The 18,755-nt window shown below is 39.9% G+C and overlaps 1 protein-coding gene across 1 annotated transcript in view; it reads left to right on the top strand.

Annotated features, from left to right (window-relative positions):
• Positions 1-18,755, top strand: part of LOC128735328 (MOXD1 homolog 2-like) — a 148,989-nt gene that overhangs the window by 38,213 nt on the left and 92,021 nt on the right. Inside the window, exon 2 of the mRNA XM_053829819.1 lies at positions 9,756-9,911. Within this exon, the coding sequence (XP_053685794.1) occupies positions 9,756-9,911 (156 nt within the window). The remainder of the gene's footprint in view (positions 1-9,755; positions 9,912-18,755) is intronic.

Genomic DNA, 18,755 nt, shown 5'->3' with positions numbered 1-18,755 from the left:
AATTGGCATATTTCATCACTCAATTAGCCTCCGTTCCGTTCCGCTCGGCAGGCAGCTAGCGACGTTCATTCGTCCATTCCGTCGTCCTGTTGGCAATTTATTAAGATGGATTTATTAGCTCGACATTTGGCTGCAGCTTTCCGTTCGCTGCACCGATGAACAACGCGAGTGAGTGGTGGGAGAAAAGGTTTGTTAGCAGACGGCGTTTCAGGTGGTAATATCTTTGTGAAAATAACAAAAACCTGTCAAAAGTCAACTTTTTACGTCAACAGCTGGCAAGCGGAACGTTTGTATTTGAATCTTGAATCTAGTCTGACCGCCAATATCTATTGATCATCGCATTGTTAAATTTCAATAAGAAACCAATTTGAGCTTGATACCTTAGTCACGTCTCTCTTTCTTTTTTCTACTTATTTTTTTCAAAGTCTCTGCCCCTTTCTACTCCATTTCACTCATTGCTCACTTTTTGTTTTATTTTCATCTCTTTCTTCTGTTTGTTATATATTTTTGCTCTCTACAACTTTTCTTTTTGGTGAATGATCAAATGGTTTAAACCACATTAAAAAACTTTCCTTTTAACTAATCTTTTTTTTTTTTACTTTTCACTCATATCACTCAGTACAGTAATCACTCTAGTTTCTCCATTATTCTATTCTTTTTATGCAAAAATTTTACCTTTGAACTTTACTACTTTTCTACTTGCCTTTGTACTTGCTTTTGTACTTGTTTTGAGCTTACATTTTTATTTGTTTTTCGATTAGTTATGATTTTACCTTTGTTTTTGCTAATGTTTTCGATTTGGTTTTCACTTTTGCGGTTGTTTTCGATTTTACATTTACTTTTAAGTTAATTTTTAGTTTTGCACTGGTTTTGATTCTGTATTTACTTTTGTGTTTATTTTGTTCCTTTTGCTGCTCTGTTTGCTTTTCTTCATGTTTTTGTTGTGTTTTTTATTGTTTTGTTTTTTGTTGTTACTTTATATTTACCATACTTTATATTTTTCTTATCTGTTTACTTTTTTAACTGTTTTCTCTTTTCATCTTGCCTTGTAACTAACCTTCCGTTTTATATTTATTCCCCTCTCACTCTACTTTACAATTTCCACAACCGCTTTGCGATCTATGTCCCTATGTACTCTTCTTCTTCAGCAGCATAGAGCCGGGGTGGCTCGTGCTATTTCAAGCACTCGTCTCCATTCAACTCGGTGTTGGGCAACTCGTCGCCAATTTCCTAATCGTCTCAGAAGTTGCAAATCGCTTTCGACCTGGTCGAGCTTTTGTGCACGTTGGGCTCCCCTGTTCCTGGTGCCGGTGGGGTTGTTGAAGAGGACTATTTTCGTCGCACTGTCGTCCGGTATCCTTACGACGTGTCCGGCCCACCGTAGCCTGCTAACTTTCGCTAGTTGTACGATGGGAGTCTCCCCAAGCAGTGCCTGTAGCTCGTGATTCATACGCCTTCGCCACTCTCCGCTTTCAGTTTGTACTCCGCCAAATATCGTCCGCAGTACTTTCCGCTCGAATATGGCAAGGGCGTATGTCCTCTGTGAGCAGTGTCACGGCTTCAAGTCCATAAAGAACTACCGGTCTAATAAGGGTTTTGTACATTGTTAGCTTCGTGTGGCGGCGTATGCTTCCTGATCGTAGCGTTTTACGAAGGGCAAAGTAGGCTCGATTTCCCGCATGGATGCGCCGCTGGATCTCCTTACTAGTGTTGTTGTCCGCGGTCACCAGCGATCCCAAATACACGAACTCCTCTACCACTTCTAGTCTAGTCGCCGTCAACGGTTACCGTCCGTGGGAGGCGCGCGTTTGTTTCCTTTGAGCCTCTTCCATTCATGTATTTGGTCTTCAACGCATTTATCTTTAGCCCAATTATCCTAGACTCCGCTTTCAGTCTGGCGTAGATTGCCTCCGCCGTCGCAAAGTTCCTGCCTGTGATATCGAAGTCATCTGCAAAGCCTAGAAGTTGGCTACCCTTGGTAAAAATCGTGCCTCTCAATTCGATGCCCGCTCGTCGGATCACCCCCTCAAGAGCGATGTTGAACAGCATGCAGGATAAACCGTCACCTTGTCTCAACCCTCGCCGCGTCTCGAAGGGACTCGAGAGTGTCCCAGACATAGGTACGAAACACATCACTCGATCCAATGTAGCTCTGATCAGTCGCGTCAGTTTGTCCGGAAAACCGTGTTCGAGCAGTATCTCCCATAGCTTGTCTCGATCGACTCTATCGTATGCTGCTTTGAAATCAATAAAGATGTGATGCTTGAGCACGTTGTACTCCCGACATTTCTGCAAGATCTGTCGGATAGTAAAAATTTGGTCCGCAGTTGCGCGAGCCGCCACGAAACCCGCCTGATATTTCCCCACGAAACCTTGTGCTATCGGTGACAACCGGCGTAACAGGATCTTGGAGAGCACCTTGTAGGCGGCGTTTACTAGCGTAATACCACGATAGTTGCAGCAGTCTAGCCGATCACCCTTTTTGTAGATGGGACAAACCACTCCTTCCATCCATTCCTCCGGTAGCTTTTCCTCCTCCCAAATCCTCGAAATAACCCAGTGTAGAGCCTTTGCTAGCGTTTCTCCGCCATGTTTATAAAGCTCTGCCGGTAGGGGGTCCTTCCCAGCGGCTTTATTGGTCTTCAGCAGCCCGATTTCTCGTTTGACTTCTTGGATTACTATCTTCCATGGGCGCTCCTTGGTTAATTTCCGTTCCACCTCCTTCTGCGACTTCGCCCCTGTACTCTGTACTGTGTGTCCCCTATACTGTCATTGCTCATTTTTTCATTGTTCTTTTAGCTCTCTTAAATCTTTCTGTTTTCCATACTCTTTCAACAATACCTATTTTTCAAAACTTTTCAATTATTCTAACGCCCTTTCCTTCTACCCTTTCTACTATCCTCTATAGTCACTAAAGATTCCACGCTGCTACTCTCTTTACTCTGGCTGCTCTCTCTACCCTCTCTACTCTCTCTATTCTCTATTCTCTCTACTCTCTTTACTCCCTCTACTCTTTCTACTCTTTCTACTCACTCTACTCTCTTTACTCTCACTACTCTTTCTACTCTCTCTACTCTCTCTGCTCTCGCTACTCTCTCTACTCCATTTACTCTTTCTACTCTCGTTACTCTCTCTACACATTGCTTCTTTTTGAATGGCTTATGCACTTGGTTTTGAACTTACCTTTTTTCTTGCTTTTATACTTGCTTTTGTTCTTGCTCTTGTATTTGCTTTTGTACGTGCTTTGAACTTACATTTGTACTTGCTTTTGGAGTTACTTTTGTACCTGCTTTGACACTTAGTTTTGTACAAGCTTTTGCACTTGCTTTGGTACCTGCTTTTGTACTTGCTTTAATATTTACGTTTATGTTGCCTTTGGGTCTTCCTTCGGTATTTGCTCTAGTCCTTACTTTTTTATTTGCTTTTTGATAAGTTTCGGTTTTACTTTTGTTTTTGTTATAATTTTTGATATTGTTTTTGATTTGGTTTTCACTTTTGCGTTTGTTTTTGTTGCTTTTTCGTTTGTTTAGGCTTTTGGTTTTAATTTTTCATTTGGTTTTACTTTAGCTGTTGATGTTCTGTTTGCTGTTCTGTTTGCTTTTCTCCTTGCTTTTTTGTTTTCCTACTTTTCTTGTTTTGCTGTGTTTTTATTTTTCTTACTTTAAATTTTTCTTTTCTGTTTGATTTTAGAATTGTTTTTATTTTGGCATTAATTTGACCGTTGTAATTGATTCTTTTTTATTTGCCTTTGCATTTTCCGTCGTTTTTACTTTTCTATTAGCTCTTATTTTGATTTCTGTTTACTTTTCGGTTACATTTTTCGCTATGGTTTGCTTCTTGTTCGCTTTGAGCGAGCCTTTTGTATTTTGTTGATTTTTTTTTGATTTCCAATTGCCTTTTGCCTTCGTTTTGTTTATTTTGCGCTCTTTTCCATTTTCGTAATATTTTTGCTTTTGTTTAGTTTTTTTCTCCGTCCTTCTTCTTAATTTTGGCTAACTCTCGTTACTCTTTTACACTCAAGTCGCTTTTTACGTGAAGGATACGTCCCGCGTAAATTCCGAAATTCGCGTAAAAAACCGCGTAAATTCCGAAATTTGCGTAAGTAAAACCGCGTAAATTCCAAAATTCGCGAAAAAAACTTTATGGATTTCAACACTACGCGAAAAAATAGACGTTTTGAGCACATCCGCGTAAATTCCGAAAATCTCGTAAAAACCGCGTAAAAATAAACCGCGTAAATTCTGAAATTCGCATAAAAAACCGCGTAAATTCCACAATTTGCGTAAAAAACAAACCGCGTAGAAAGCGACTTCAGTGTATTTTCTCTTTCTTATTTTTTGCTCTTTCTGCTTCACTGCTACTTTTAATACAACGAATGGAATCTCAATTAGGGGTCGAGACTAACTAAAAACACATATTTTGCAACGGTTTGTTTTGCTTTAAGTTTGAATTTTTTACTGTTTATGACTGGTTTGTTACTTCTTCTTTTTCTTTTTGTTTGTTTGTATTTCGCTTTTTATTGATTTTTATTTGATTTCCTGGTGCATTCTTTCTGCTTGTTTGCTTTCCTTTTTCCTTTTTATTTATTTTTTGTATTGTTTCCTATTGTGTTGTATTTTGTTTGGTTTTCTGTTGTCATTTTACTATTCCTTTTCCATCTCATTTTCTTATTGTTTCGTTTTTTCATCGTTATTTATCTTTTATTTGCTATTTGTTTGCTTTGTTTTCTTTTGGCTTGTTTGCTTTCGCTATTCCTTTCTATCTTTATGTTTTCTAGTTCTTCTCTTTTTACTTTCGTTTCGCATAACATGTTTCAATCATGCTTTAATCTAATTGACTATTCAATGTTTTTATTGTTCTTGGGGCCAACGAATACATTTATTTTCCAGAGCGACCGTGGTTTTCTGTATTCATTTTTTGTTATTTACGTTTTGTTACTGTTCTTTTATTTGAATTTTTATGTCGTTCTCGCTCTTTTTTCCCTCTGCGTTTTTTGCTTTTGGTGTAATTTCTATTTTCTTCTTTTACCTTTTCATTTTCTATGGGTTTTCACTATTTTGTCTTACCTTTTTTAATTTTTTTTTGTTATTACTCTCTTTCACTAGCCGCTTCTTTTAATACACAGCTTATCAAGACCGGTGACTAACTAATACACATTTTCTGCGCAGAGTCTCTTTGGCTTTTATTTTTTACTCTTCACGTTTTCGTGGATGATTGTTGTTTTTTGATTTGATATTTTTGTATTCATTCTGCTTTCTTAGTTCTTTCTTTTGTTTTTCTTGTTGCTTTGTACATTTTTTTTCTTTACAGCTTTCTTTTTGTTTTCGTATTTCTTTCTTTTACTTACCTTTTGTATGTCTAAGGTTTCTGCTTGCTTATTATTTGGACTATTTTTGTACTTTTTGCTCCGGTTATACTTTCAATTTGCCAATTTTTTGCTTTCTGCTTTGCTCTTGCTCTCTGTTTTCTTTCTTTTTTTCTTTTTTGTTTCGTTTTTTCGAGCTTCCTGCGTTCTTCTTTTATTGTCTTCTCTATTTTATTTCTCATATTTTTTCATTCTTGCTACAGTAATGTTGCGATTTTGTCAGTCCCATGTTGAATTTTGGGCTGACAAAATGGGGAAACTGACAAACTCGGAAAAAATTTTTTTTTTCGAAAATTTTTCCGAATTCAAAACTTCAGACGTTGCAATATCGAAGACTTCTACTAAAAATTAAATTTTAACCCTCAATTGATCAACCGAAAGCTCAACACAATCTAATCAACTGGGCACAACACACTGTACAGTGGCTCAAAATGGCTAAAAGCGGAACTTTTTTCCTAGTGTCTTTTGCTTTCATTTTATCATTTATGTTCTTCAGCACTTTTGTTCGTATGAATATCCCCCTTAATCTAAAATTGTCAAAAGTAAGTCATTGCTCATTATAATGAAAATAAAAAAAATAACTTTTTTATGTTAGGACATAGTTTCTTCGGCAAAGTTGTAAATATTATAAAAACAAGCAACTTTGCCGAAGAAACAAAATTTCTATCTTTATTGAGAGCTGAACTATAGGGCATTCTTTAAAAATTCCTTAAAAATTAGTCTTTCGTACTTAGCTTTTCTTAGTTGCATTTTACAAGAATACAATGCTCTAGGCAATTATCTAAACTCTCAAAATACACGTTTTTGCAGAAGACCGCAAATCTCTTGGACCCTTACTTACTGAGTTATCAAATATTCAAGCTTCATATTTTCATAGCTTCACGAGACCATGGGGTAAAATGGGGCAAGTGGATTTATGAAATCAGTGCTTCATCCTAAAGCTTAAGTTGTGTACTATAAACTTGTATGGGTTTCGCTTGTCCCCAACCACCCAAATGAGAGTACGGCAAGCATAGGTTTTATGTGTTTCGCGTTCGCTAAAGGCTCGATACACGTCCATTTTTATGTGTTAGTAGATAGACACATTGTTTCTTCGGCAAAGTTATGGAAAATAAAAAGGCAAACAACTTTGCTAAAGAAATGACATTTCTATCTCTATCGAGTGCAGAGCTATAGAGCGTTTTCCATGGAAATTCTTTAATAATATGTTTTTCGTAAGCGTACTGCGTACCATGCGTGCTGCAAAATAAGGAGGCCATGACTAGTGATTGAGATGTGTCTCGAGACGCTTCGACCGACTTCATCCCCTTTTCTTCATTCAGCTGATACTATTTTTCGACTCCGGGGTGTAAAAATGAATCCATAAGCGTACCATTATGGAATTTTGTGAAAATGTGGTTGAAAATCGTTTCTTGGGCTCAAAACTGATAGATTAATTTATCAAATTTAATCCACAATTTCTCCACCGTCGACAGCACCAATCAATACTTTTTGCCATGTACTTTTCGCTACCGTCGTCGGGTTGTATTTTCCAGCGGTTGACATATTAGGTATATGTACGACGTGCACGTATCACATCCTTGCCGATAAAGCTGATTGCAGAGACTGGCAACGTACCATCATTCGTTTGCGAGTGGAACACCGTGATTACCTGCCTTTCTATCGGTTTACCCGTTTGCCGTCATCACAGCAGCAACCAATTGAAGATTAACTGATCCGGTAAGACGATTGTAGATCAAACAACTTTTATTTCGTTTTCTCCCCGGTGGCCAACGCGGGGGCGGCGGTGGCACCGACGACGTATACTCAATTATGGAAGTTAATCATAGAACTTTTTCGATCCCAACGGGTGCAGTCAGTGAGCCGTAATGCTGTTCTAGTGGTTCGCTCGAATGTAGAGCATCAATAAGCGGGAATCCTTTGAATAAGAATCTGCTGGCTAATAGTGCCCGGCTGAAGGACTCTCAAGTTCGATGTGAAGGCCGCTCAGAAGAGCAATACATATATGTACATGGATGTGTTCGAACTTGAACTTTCCGGCCGTAATGATTATGCGGAAATGGTGACAGACGGGAGATTGCACTGAGCTGCTGCGCATATCAGGATGTATTCTTGCGGTCCCAGCAGTATGAAACGTAGAATATTTATACTTTTTGTGTTGCTAGCTTCCGGTAGGATCAAAATAATGGGTAAGCAAACTTAGTAGCTACTTCACTTGTTCCATCCTTTTGAAACAAATCGTTGACATCAGAGCTGAAACTGTTTGAGAGGCGAACTGAAATTATCTATTGTAAAATTAATCTTCAGTGAAATTATTAAATAAAAGTGACAATTTTCATATTCAAAAAAATGTTAAATAATTCCGCTACACCCCTGAAAGATGAATCGGAACGGAAGACGTTTTACGAGTGCATACACAAGTTCGAGCCGTAGTACCAACATAAACTCAGTACATTCAAGAAATAAATTCAAGGAAACCACTCGTGACGACGTCAGGCATGTGTACGTACACAAGCACAGCTACACGTTCGCTATACACGCTGGGAGACAGTTCGAATGATAGTTTTGGTTCTGGCTGAGTGTTTTATCGTTTGCCACACTAGCTTCTGCGTCTATCAGGCTGTAAAGGAGACAAGGGACAAGACTGAGAAGGACTGAGAATGTTATGTAATAGACTTTCTAAGGACCCTCATAATAGCTTTTATGTGATGAAAGCCGAGCCGGGCCATTCAGCGGTACAGAAGTTGAGGCAGTTTCGCAGCAATCAAAAACCCAACAGCTGTTGATGTTGTTCGTAATCAGTTGGATTGGACGGTTGGGTGTAGTCTTTCTTGCTCGAGAAATGTGGGGCAATTATGTTCTTGTCTTTTTGTCAAACTACGACGAAGCTGCTGGAGCTTCTTCAGTCTGTATCGGATGGGCGTCATTGTGCTCAAGGAGTGGTATTTTATCACTAGTGCAATTTTATCGGAAATTCTAAAATCAACAAGCTGCCTGCAGGGTGACTCTAAGTTGCAAAAGCTTCCGAAGACCTGCCACTGTGAAAACCAAATCGCTATAAGCTTGTATCAGAAATGTAAACATCCATTATAGCTTCAAAATAAAACCAGCGCTGTGCTAATCTATCGTAAGATATATGGCCTTTCGTTACGACCCTGCGGGTGTCTGTCGGTGTGGGTGCACGAGTGTGAGTGATGTCGGTCCGTAAATTCCGGCTCGATGCTCCGGAAATATAAACATGCGGCACAGGAAGAGATAAATATTATGATTTGTGTAAACAAGCCGAATCTAGACGTGATCCGATGATGATGTTTTGTAGCTATAAACTGGGCTCTGGACGTAGGCTGTGAGTTTAATTCGACCCACTCTTCTTCCTACACGTGTAAATGTTTATTTTATTTCCTGTATTCTGTTGCAGATTCAGTGTTTTATGGTAGCGATTTCCTGGCTTGATAAGTATCTTGAAATTGATTTCGTTTAATGTTTCGTTTAGCAAATACGGCATTTGAAAATTTGCAAACGGTTTTGCAACCATTTCCTTTTAGCTTAGCCACAGCAAAATGTGCTATCGTAATATTGATTCGATCAGCTTCGTGTTTTCTATTTTTGCTTCACCGATTCCATATCTAACACTGACTGCCATGGAAAAACAAGCCTCCCATAAATATACTTACCCGAAAAGCAATTTCAGAAACCACACGGCCTTCGTCAGCCGTCCAACCCGCCCACAACCCAGACGACATTCACTGGTGAATGAATGCAGACGAGAGCCCTTCAGCGAAAAATTCTCACCCCCGCCCGTAACGATGCCACTAATCACTTACCCGCGTCCACCGGTCACTATTTCTGACACCGAACAATGCCGTGGGGGCTTTCTTAGCCATGGTCCGTCCGTCAACCGGTTCGCTTCGTCTGCCCCATTGTACGGACGTACAACAGCAACAGCGCACAGCAACACTGTAGCTGTCGGCTTCACTCAATCATTTCACAACCAATTGAACCATGTTAGCAAAAGTGCTCACGGCAAAATATCCTGTCCCGGAACGGACGGACATAAATTTCGCAGTCCATCACCGGACTACCGTGTCCTGCCTGGCCGAGGACTTAATCGCCTGAAAAGTCAACTCTCGGTACATGTCGTGGGATCCATAAAACAAAATAGCGATGACAAATTGCAGCAATTATTTCCAACATAAATCAACCGTGAATAGAGTATAAATGGTTTGCAGTCGCGAATTGACTGCAATTGGGGTTCGATAAGTAAATAAAACTGATTTCAAGATTGCCCTGCTCATGATTGTGTGCTTTAATTTCGGTCTGATGGAGCAGTTATTTAAGTTCAAGTACGGATTTTATCATACATTTTTTTTTTCTTTTTCCCTCTTTTCAGGATCGTCACATACGAGCCGGTAGCGATGGAGATCCCATCATCGATAAATCCCAGGATTATACCGTTTTGCTGGGATACGAAAATGTTACCCACACAGTGATAAGATTCAAACGTAACCTAGATACCTGTGATAATAAGGATGATTTTCCTATAACAGTAAGTATGAGGAATTGTTTAATAGAATCGTATGTAGTTTTTGACATTTAGAAATATATAGTTTTTAATCTGCGGGTTTTTCAACAACCAATTCATAGGGACAATTATTAGAAAATAACCATTGGGATGCCTGAAACGGGGCACGCTACTTCCGAAGGCACTTATTGTTGAACTATCATGTATCTCAGATTTTTCTTCATAGGATGTTAATATTGGTTAACACAATGCATTTAACGAAGGACTGTTTCGCTTAATAAATAAAATAATTCTGGTTTCTATTGAAAACATTAATTAGTCGCTCTCGAAAAACATGAACTGGTACATTGAAGTCAAATAACTCTCAAACACTGCATTGAAACGTTGGCACATAATTCTGACAGGTTCATGAGCTCCATCTTGGCGGTCCGCGGCTCTAGGTATAGAAAATTCCTTTGACGTAACGGCCTAACAGGCGCATATATGTTAAACTGCTCCAGTGGCGAAGGACAGTCCACGTGATTGGATAGAAGCTTTGCAGCGAAAACAGCTTGGGCAATTCGTCGTCTCAACTACAAAGACTGAGTACCAAGAAGTCGGCAGCGATCTTCGTATGATGGCAGGTTCAGCGGGTCACTTCAAAGCAAATGACGAAGCGCGTAGCGGATAAACTTCTTCTGTACCGTTTCTATTCTGTTGCACCAGTTGGCGTGAAATGGGCACCAAACAACGGAATTAGTTTCTAGGTTTTAAGGAAGAGAGGAGCACGAAACTCATCGGCAATTTTGAAAATAAATCCCAACTGGTGGGTAGCTTTTGAGATGATACTTTCATAATGGTTCCTGAATGTTAACTCGTTGTCTAGCAGCACTCCCAGGTCTTTGACACATTGCACACGGAGGAGGCAGTGGCCCGAAATAGTGTAGTTATGTTCGATTGGCGCACACTTCCGGTGAAACGAAATTATGTTGCACTTGTCTATACTTAATGTTAGACAGTTTGTTGCACACCAGTTCACAAAAGCATTCAGGTATTCCTGTAGTTCCACACAGTCGCTTTGGCACGTGATAACTTTAAAAATTTGTGTATCGTCAGCATAAAACAACCAACAGTCACGCGGAAGCAAAAGCGCGACATCGTTTATGAAAATCGAGAAAAGAAGCGAGCCCAGGTTGCTGCCTTGTGGAACTCCAGATCGGTTGGAGAAGCAGTTGGAAACAGTAGATCCTACTTTGACACATAAACTTCATTTCGTTAAGTAAGATCTAAACCAGCAGATGGCGTCCGTAGATACACCAAGTCGCTCCATTTGTCCTAGCAGTATTCCGTGGTCTACACGGTCGAAAGCGGCTTTCAGGTATAGATAGCATCGGTTTGCAGGCTAGAGTCCAAGCTTTGCACACAGCGGGAAACAAATTTGTGGTTACCGATCTTTTTGGAAAAAATCCATGCTGCTCAGCATCAATGTAGAATTTACAGCAAGCAAACAAAGCGTCACTGACCATTATCACAAAAAGCTTTGAGCAGACGCACAAGGACGTGATCCCGCGATAATTATTTATGTCACGTTTATCGCCTTTTTTATATATTGGAAAAAGATAAGAAAATTTCCATCGGTCAAAGAATTTGCGTTGCTGTATCGACATATTCAAAAGCTTGGCGATAGGAGTACTAAGTGCAGAACCGCATCGTTTCAAAACCGCAGAAGGGATGCCATCCGATCCAACTGCGTACGAAGTCTTCAGTTTACCCAAAGCAGCAATAACGGTATCAGTATTAATATGCGGCAGCTCAAATGGGAAAACGTCACGTGGTGCTACGTTGCTGATTTCCCCAATTTGTGCGGGAGAAGCGATGGAGTCGTTGAATGTTAATTTAAAATGTTCGCCGAAAAGGTCGCACTTCTCACGTTCACTGTTGGCGACGCAATTTCCTGAAACTATGGACGACGGAAATCCATATACCTTGCGCTTTGTGTTCACAAATGATCAGAATTGTTTCGGTTGCAGTCGAAGATTATCTTGGATGCGCTTCACTAGTCGGTTGTATAAATAACGATTGTAGCTACGGTATTGGTGGCTTGCAATATTAAACTGAATCTTGTAGTACGGAGAGCGATGGCAACAGTACTTCCGTAGTGCGGCTGAACGCAAGCGCTTAAGCGCGCATTCGACCACGCTGGCTTCCCTGGCGGTGCACGAACAGGAACTATCCGATTGATGATGGTTTCAACAATATTGCTGAAACGGCAAGCAGCTTCGTCAATACTGAGGGAGACATGACAATGTATTAAGAAAGAAAGGTTTACGTTAAGGCTGCCATGCTGCCAATACGAACTTCAATTTTTCACCTTAAAGGCAGATATAACTGTTTAACATTATATGCATTTACGGCATGTTATTCTTCAGACAGATTAACAGATATAAGGCTTCAGAAAGCAACGAAAAGATGGCAACAAGACAGCAGAAAGTGATATGATGAGTGATATGAGACTGAATATGATGAATATGAATATGAAAAGACGATATAAAATGAATAAAAAGCGGGAAAATAACGACAAAAAGACACCAAAACAGTAACTCAAAACGGCAAGAAGCCGTCGAAAAAACAGGCGTCAAAAATGCTAAAAAAACAGACGTCAGGAACGACGAATATATGATTGAAAGATGGCAAATAACCATGAAATGAGTCAGCAAAAATATGTAAAAAACGGCGAAAAGGAAGCGAGAATATGACGAACAGCTAACGATAAGATGACGAAATAATTGACATAAAGATGACGAACAGGTAGTTAAAACAGTAAAACAGTTAAAAGACGTTGGAAATTTGACGAAGAAGTGAAGACAAGCCAGCGAAAAGATGACGTAAGACAACAAAAATACGGTAAAAAGACGCCGAAGAACGCCAAAAGCGAAAAAAAACCTAAACAACAATACAAAACGAAGAAGAGATTGTAAATAGATGCAGAAAAGGTAATGCAGAGACAATCAAAAGATAGTAAAACAGTGACAAAAATGCCAAAAAAGGCAACAAATGATGACGCCATCAAACCACGAATACCGCAAAATAGGTTAGAAAAATGTTAACAAGTTGTTGAATTTAATTCAACGGCAATATCCAAAATTATAATTCTCCGCCGGAAGCGAATAAAACGCACGATTCAATGTAGAGGGAGAATATAATTTTCCTATGAACGATATACATATTTTACTTATAGTAATAATAACAATTTCCAATAGATGTATGATAATCTGAGTAATCTTGTACAGTTTATAGGTTAAATGTCTTACTCACGTTTAGTTTGCCTTATAGTCCTTTATCGTTTCTATATAGACTATCTAGATAGCGTTTAGGTCCTAAGTTTATAGAAGAGCGTAAATAGTTGAAATATTTATTACATATTTTGATTTAAACACTCTCACCGGTCGTAGCGGCTTCTGTATGAATGCTTTGAGCATAGAATTTATGGTAAGCGTAGGTTATCTATTTGAAGATTATTTTTAGTTAGCTTTAAGTTAATCTTAAGTTATTTAAACCTTACCAGTTAGTGAGGATTACAGATTAGAGTTAGCACTAGAATCTTTAATTTATTTATTTATTTATTTATTTATTTATAATCCATCTGACAATTTGTCTTAATGAAGTGTATGATGTACTTATATAATATTTAATCTTTTCACTCGGTTAACAAATTGGGATGCAGACATTCCAAACTCGAACACAGATTCCACCGAAGTAAACAGGCTGGTTGTAACCATAGCGTGTTCGATAAAATCCTGGCTGCATTAATGATCGCTGTCGCAAGGTTCTTCCTGATGCCCGGAAATCAAGCAGGGATAAAAGATGTGGGCAATCGATGTCACCAGCGAGCAATTTAACAACGAAAGCGGCTTGCTGGATTTTTCGTCTCCGAGCGAGCGTTTCGAGACTAAGCAGTTGACATCTATTTGGATACGCTGGAAGATTCCAGGGATAACGCCACGGAAGATTCCTGAGAGCGAGCCTTATGAATCTTTTTCGGACTCGCTCGATCCTTACGTTCCACGTTACGTCGTTCGGTGTCCATATAATGGAAGTGTTTTCAAGGATCGGCCTAACCAGAGGACAGTATAATGCCTTTAAGCAATGCGGATCCGAAAAGTCCTTGGCAATTTTGGAGATGAAGCCAAGCTGTCGGTTTGCCTTGGAAATGATCGACTTGTAGTGCGCATGAAAGGTAAGCTTAGGGTCCAGTAGAATACCAAGATCCGTTAAATGGTCCACTCGATTCAAAATAGTACCGTCGATATGGTAATCAAACATAATCGGATCTGAAGAACGATGAAAGGTCATGACGTTGCATTTTGCGATACTTATAACAAGTTTGTTCAGCTGACACCAATTGACGAACACGTTTAGCAACATTTGCAGATGGAGGCAGTCCTCGATAGAGCGCACCACTACGTAGATTTTAAAATCATCGGCGTAAATGAGTTTGCATCTATAACCAAGCGAGAATGCAACATCATTGAAGAAAACAACGAACAAAAGTGGTCCTAAATTGCTCCCTTGCGGAACTCCAGATTTATTAACAAACGGTGACGAGATGCTTAGACCGTGTTTGACATGAAGCGTTCTTTCAATCAGATAGGATGAAAGCCACGACACCAATCTGCTCGTGGCTCCCATTCGCAACAATTTACGCAGTAACACTTTGTGGTCAATTTTGTCGAAAACCGCTTTCAGATCCGTATAGATGACATCAACTTGCGCTCTGCCTTCCATAAACGTCGAACAAGTGGTAACAAAGTCTATATTTTTTTTGAAACGATGGTTCTACAATTGATGAAGGGACGGTAGGGGAAAGAAATGAAAATTTTGGTGAAGGAGGGGGAAGAGCGGAAAGGAAGGGGGGGGGGGTATTGGTAGCTATGCTTGACAAGTAGTCATTTTGACTCCTACCTTTTGTCCCCCCCCACCCCCCCCCCCTTCCTTTCCGCTCTTCCCCCTCCTTCACCAAAATTTTCATTTCTTTCCCCTACCGTCCCTTCATCAATTGTAGAACCATCGTTTCAAAAAAATATTAATATATGTATGACCTCATTCCAAGGTCAAGACTAAAATCTTGAGATTAGTCTAACAAAGTCTAACAAGTTTGTAGTTACGGATCTGCCGGGAATGAAACCATGCTGGTCAGAGGAGATATGAGACTTCGTTGCTTGTAGAATTCGGTCGCTGACGATAATCTCGAACAGTTTCGAGGCGGCGGAAAGGCTGGTAATCCCACGGTAATTTCTGACGTCACGACGATCACCACTTTTATACACGGGAAACATGTATGACAGCTTCCAGCTCGCAGGAAATTCTCCCCCAACGAATGATCGGTTAAAAATGGCGGCTAACGGCTCAGCAAAAGAACTAGCACAGCGACAGAAAACAACAGCCGGGATTCCATCCGGTCCAGGAATATATCATTAAAAATTTCAGCCTTCGTTGAAGTTGCTTTGTTCCTGAAAAACTTCACTGCTGCAAACAGTGCACTCCCGGTTAAAATGGCATCACTCGACATGCAGTAGATGCACTCGTTTCCAAATAATCTCGCAAAATCCGAGGCGTACGGCCAGTCTAGTCTTAGGACTTCTGGAATACCTCAAGCGTTCCTCAAGGTAGCAACGTCGGACTTACTGTTTTCGCTGGATTACAATGATTACAACCAGATCCGGCGTTTAGGCAGGTAAACCCCATGCGGGCCCACGGAGCATCACGCTTGGGCGCGAGAACCCATCTGGTACAACCCGATATATTTTTGGTCTATATCGAAATTTTCCTGTGTATCCAAATAATCACTCTTTCCATCAGAGAAAACATTCGAGTGGACAATCCCTGGTTGAACAATTAGTTGTTCAGAAATATTTGTATGATTCGCCGACGCACTTCTTCACAAGCTATCGCAGCTTGGTTATGACACTAATGGTCAAACTGTCGACGTAGCACTTATCGTCAGAGGAAAATTTGATGCTGTGCTGTCAAGTCGAAGGTTAAGAGCTCTAAATGTTACCCTGTTATGATACTTACAAGACGGGCTTAACATAAACCCCACAAAAACAGTCATTGTACCATTCACTAGTTGAAGAAAACATACTATAAAACACCCCGAATACCGATTGGTGTCGGGCAGAGTTTCAGTAATGAAGTCAAACTCTTCGGAATAATTTTGGAAAAAACTGAACTGGACTGCCCGCCTAGATTATGCTGTTAAGTATGCATTCCGTTGGAATCACATACAGGGTTGTAGACAGTTAAACAGTGCATATACCCAAATCCTACAGAAACTAAAAAAACTACTCAACTCAACTCGCAGTGAACTACGCACAATTACCGGAGTCCTAACTGGACACTATCCCGCTGTTTATCATTTACAAAATATCGGATGATACCGATACCTGCTGATTTTGTAACTCTGAACGTGAAAGTTCAGCACATCTACTCTGCAATTGCGGGGCTCTTGCTTTAGCTAGGCATAACTTCTTCGGAAGTCTCCTTCGGCCTTCCTAGAGCCAAATCCCAAAAGGTCATTCGTTTTATTAACCATTTAGTATCAGATTGGGTCACAGGATTAAAACTATGTGGCTGCCCCAAAAGATAATCATTTGGACTGTCACACTGGTCTTGTAATCCAATTCTCTGGCACACAAAAAAGGCTTCGCTGCTTTACCTGCACCTGCACTCCTCGCACGTTGTAACGCCGACTCTAATTACAATTAACAATTCATGGCGCTGTATTACAATGACAGACTTACATTGTAGCGGATAGTCATATTTAGTTATATTAGTTATAAGAAAGAAAAACGGTGGTGGTTTTAATCATGAGACTTGCCGTGTGCGAACGTCGGCAACGCACTGCTTTGTTTCTATCGCACTGACCGAGTAGATAGGGTGATTTATGTATTTTGGACAGGCGTTACGCGTACGCTATTTTGGATCTTTACGGCAAAATCAAATAGAAATGTCCAAAATAGCGTACGCGTAATGCCTGTCCAAAATATATAAATCACCCTAACAGTCTATATTCGTTGCGGTAGAAATAAAGAAGCAGTCATACAAAAACAAATCGTCTCATGGGAAGTATGTGATGCGAATACGCGAGATAATAGGATTGGGTGATCGAAACAAAATTAGGTATTAGATTATCTAATTTGGTTAGAAAAACATTCGGGTATAACCCAATATATTTTTGGTCTATTTCGTAATTTTCAAAGTTCATCCAATTAATCATTCTTTGTTTCATGATTATATGTAAGCAACCGACTCAGCATCAGCGTTACCAAGTGCTCCGTACTCAGTTACAGCCTTCGACAGTAGTTTCCATGTTGGAGATGTTGGTTTAAAGTGCTTCAAGCTTGAGACCCCAAGTCGAATCTCTACTCTACAAATTTAATTTATTCTGATATTTGAATTTGTACATAGTTAAAAGAAGATACAGATCGGTATCTATGTCGGTTTGCGTCATTGCAGACATGTTGCGACGACGACGTGCGTAGTAAGGCACAGCAAATTGGTAGTAGTGCATCGACCAGGGAGGAATCCATACTGATCCACGATCAAATATTGCTTACAATGCTTGCGAAAAAGACGATCCAAGACGATTAGTTCGAACAATTTCGAGACGGCACTCAACGATGTAATTCTTCGTGGTTGTGATTGTTCACATCTCGCTTGTTGCCTTTTTTGTGCACAGGAAACGTATGAGGAGTTTTACAGAAAGACCGAAAAATACCACGGGAGATGGACTTCTGGAATACGAGCAGAAGTGGCCTAAGCACACAAGAGATGTGATTCTTCAGGAAAGTGGACCGAATTCCATCAGGACTTCAGTTGCGTAACGGCAGTGAAGATTATCTCGGTGTTTATACCCAGATCACTCAGAGCTTAACCGTACGATAGGACGCGCGATACACCAAAGAGAAGGGCAGCCCATATTCCTTGCGTGTTGCTCGTTCACAAACCAGAAAGCTTTTGGGATGCGATCTGAGTTTTTACTGAATCCTGCGTTGATTTTACTAAAAACAAACATGCGTGACCCGCGTAAACTCGTAATTTACTCTAACGTAGTGATGCAGTAATGAGAACGTACAGTTTTTGGAAAATTTTAGTTGAGCGGTTCTTTTTAATGATTTAGATTTTCACTCATTTGGACCAGCACGTATGGAGCGCGCGAACCGGAATGATTTACTTTTTTGGGACATGTCTATCAATGACATTCGACACGACATTTGAGACAGTTTGCGCGGTTGTATCGGTGTCGTGATCGTTAAGGATGGTATTCATCTTCATCTTATCTATACTTTATGGAAAAAACTGTTGTTAACAGCTCGGAAATTTACAGATAGCATCCATTTAGTGTTTAAATAAAGGCTTTGGTAATCTCATAAATATTAAGGCTTCTGCATAAATCAAAATTTTCATACATCCTAAACTATGGTAACATCTTAGTAAGTGCTGCTGCAATCTACGATGTTATGCAAATGTAACCAAGTTGCTTCAGATTAATAGTTTTATCTTGATTTAATTATCTCAAGATTCAAACCAAAGAGCATAGAAAACACATCGCTTATAATCCCAAATATATGCTAAGCTCAAATTATCATAATCATTAATACGAAAACAAATCATTCTACCATACAGCGCTTATAACCATGATTTCCAAATAGCACACTACTCTCCGAGCCCCGCAAGTTGGTTCCACAGATTGAGAGCGAACATATTACGCCTAAAGAAACATTTAAGTCTCTTTGCTACTCCTTTCCAACGAGCACGGCAATGAATTCATATTCTTGCAATAATAGCGATAAGCTCCCATCAACGGAGGAGTCTCAAGAAGATGGGTCC

This window comes from Sabethes cyaneus, chromosome 2 (genome assembly GCF_943734655.1).
Source record: "Sabethes cyaneus chromosome 2, idSabCyanKW18_F2, whole genome shotgun sequence".
NCBI classification, from domain to species: Eukaryota; Metazoa; Arthropoda; class Insecta; order Diptera; family Culicidae; genus Sabethes; species Sabethes cyaneus.
The sequence above is the reverse complement of the archived record's forward strand: the minus strand, read 5'-3'. Positions and strand labels throughout refer to the sequence as shown.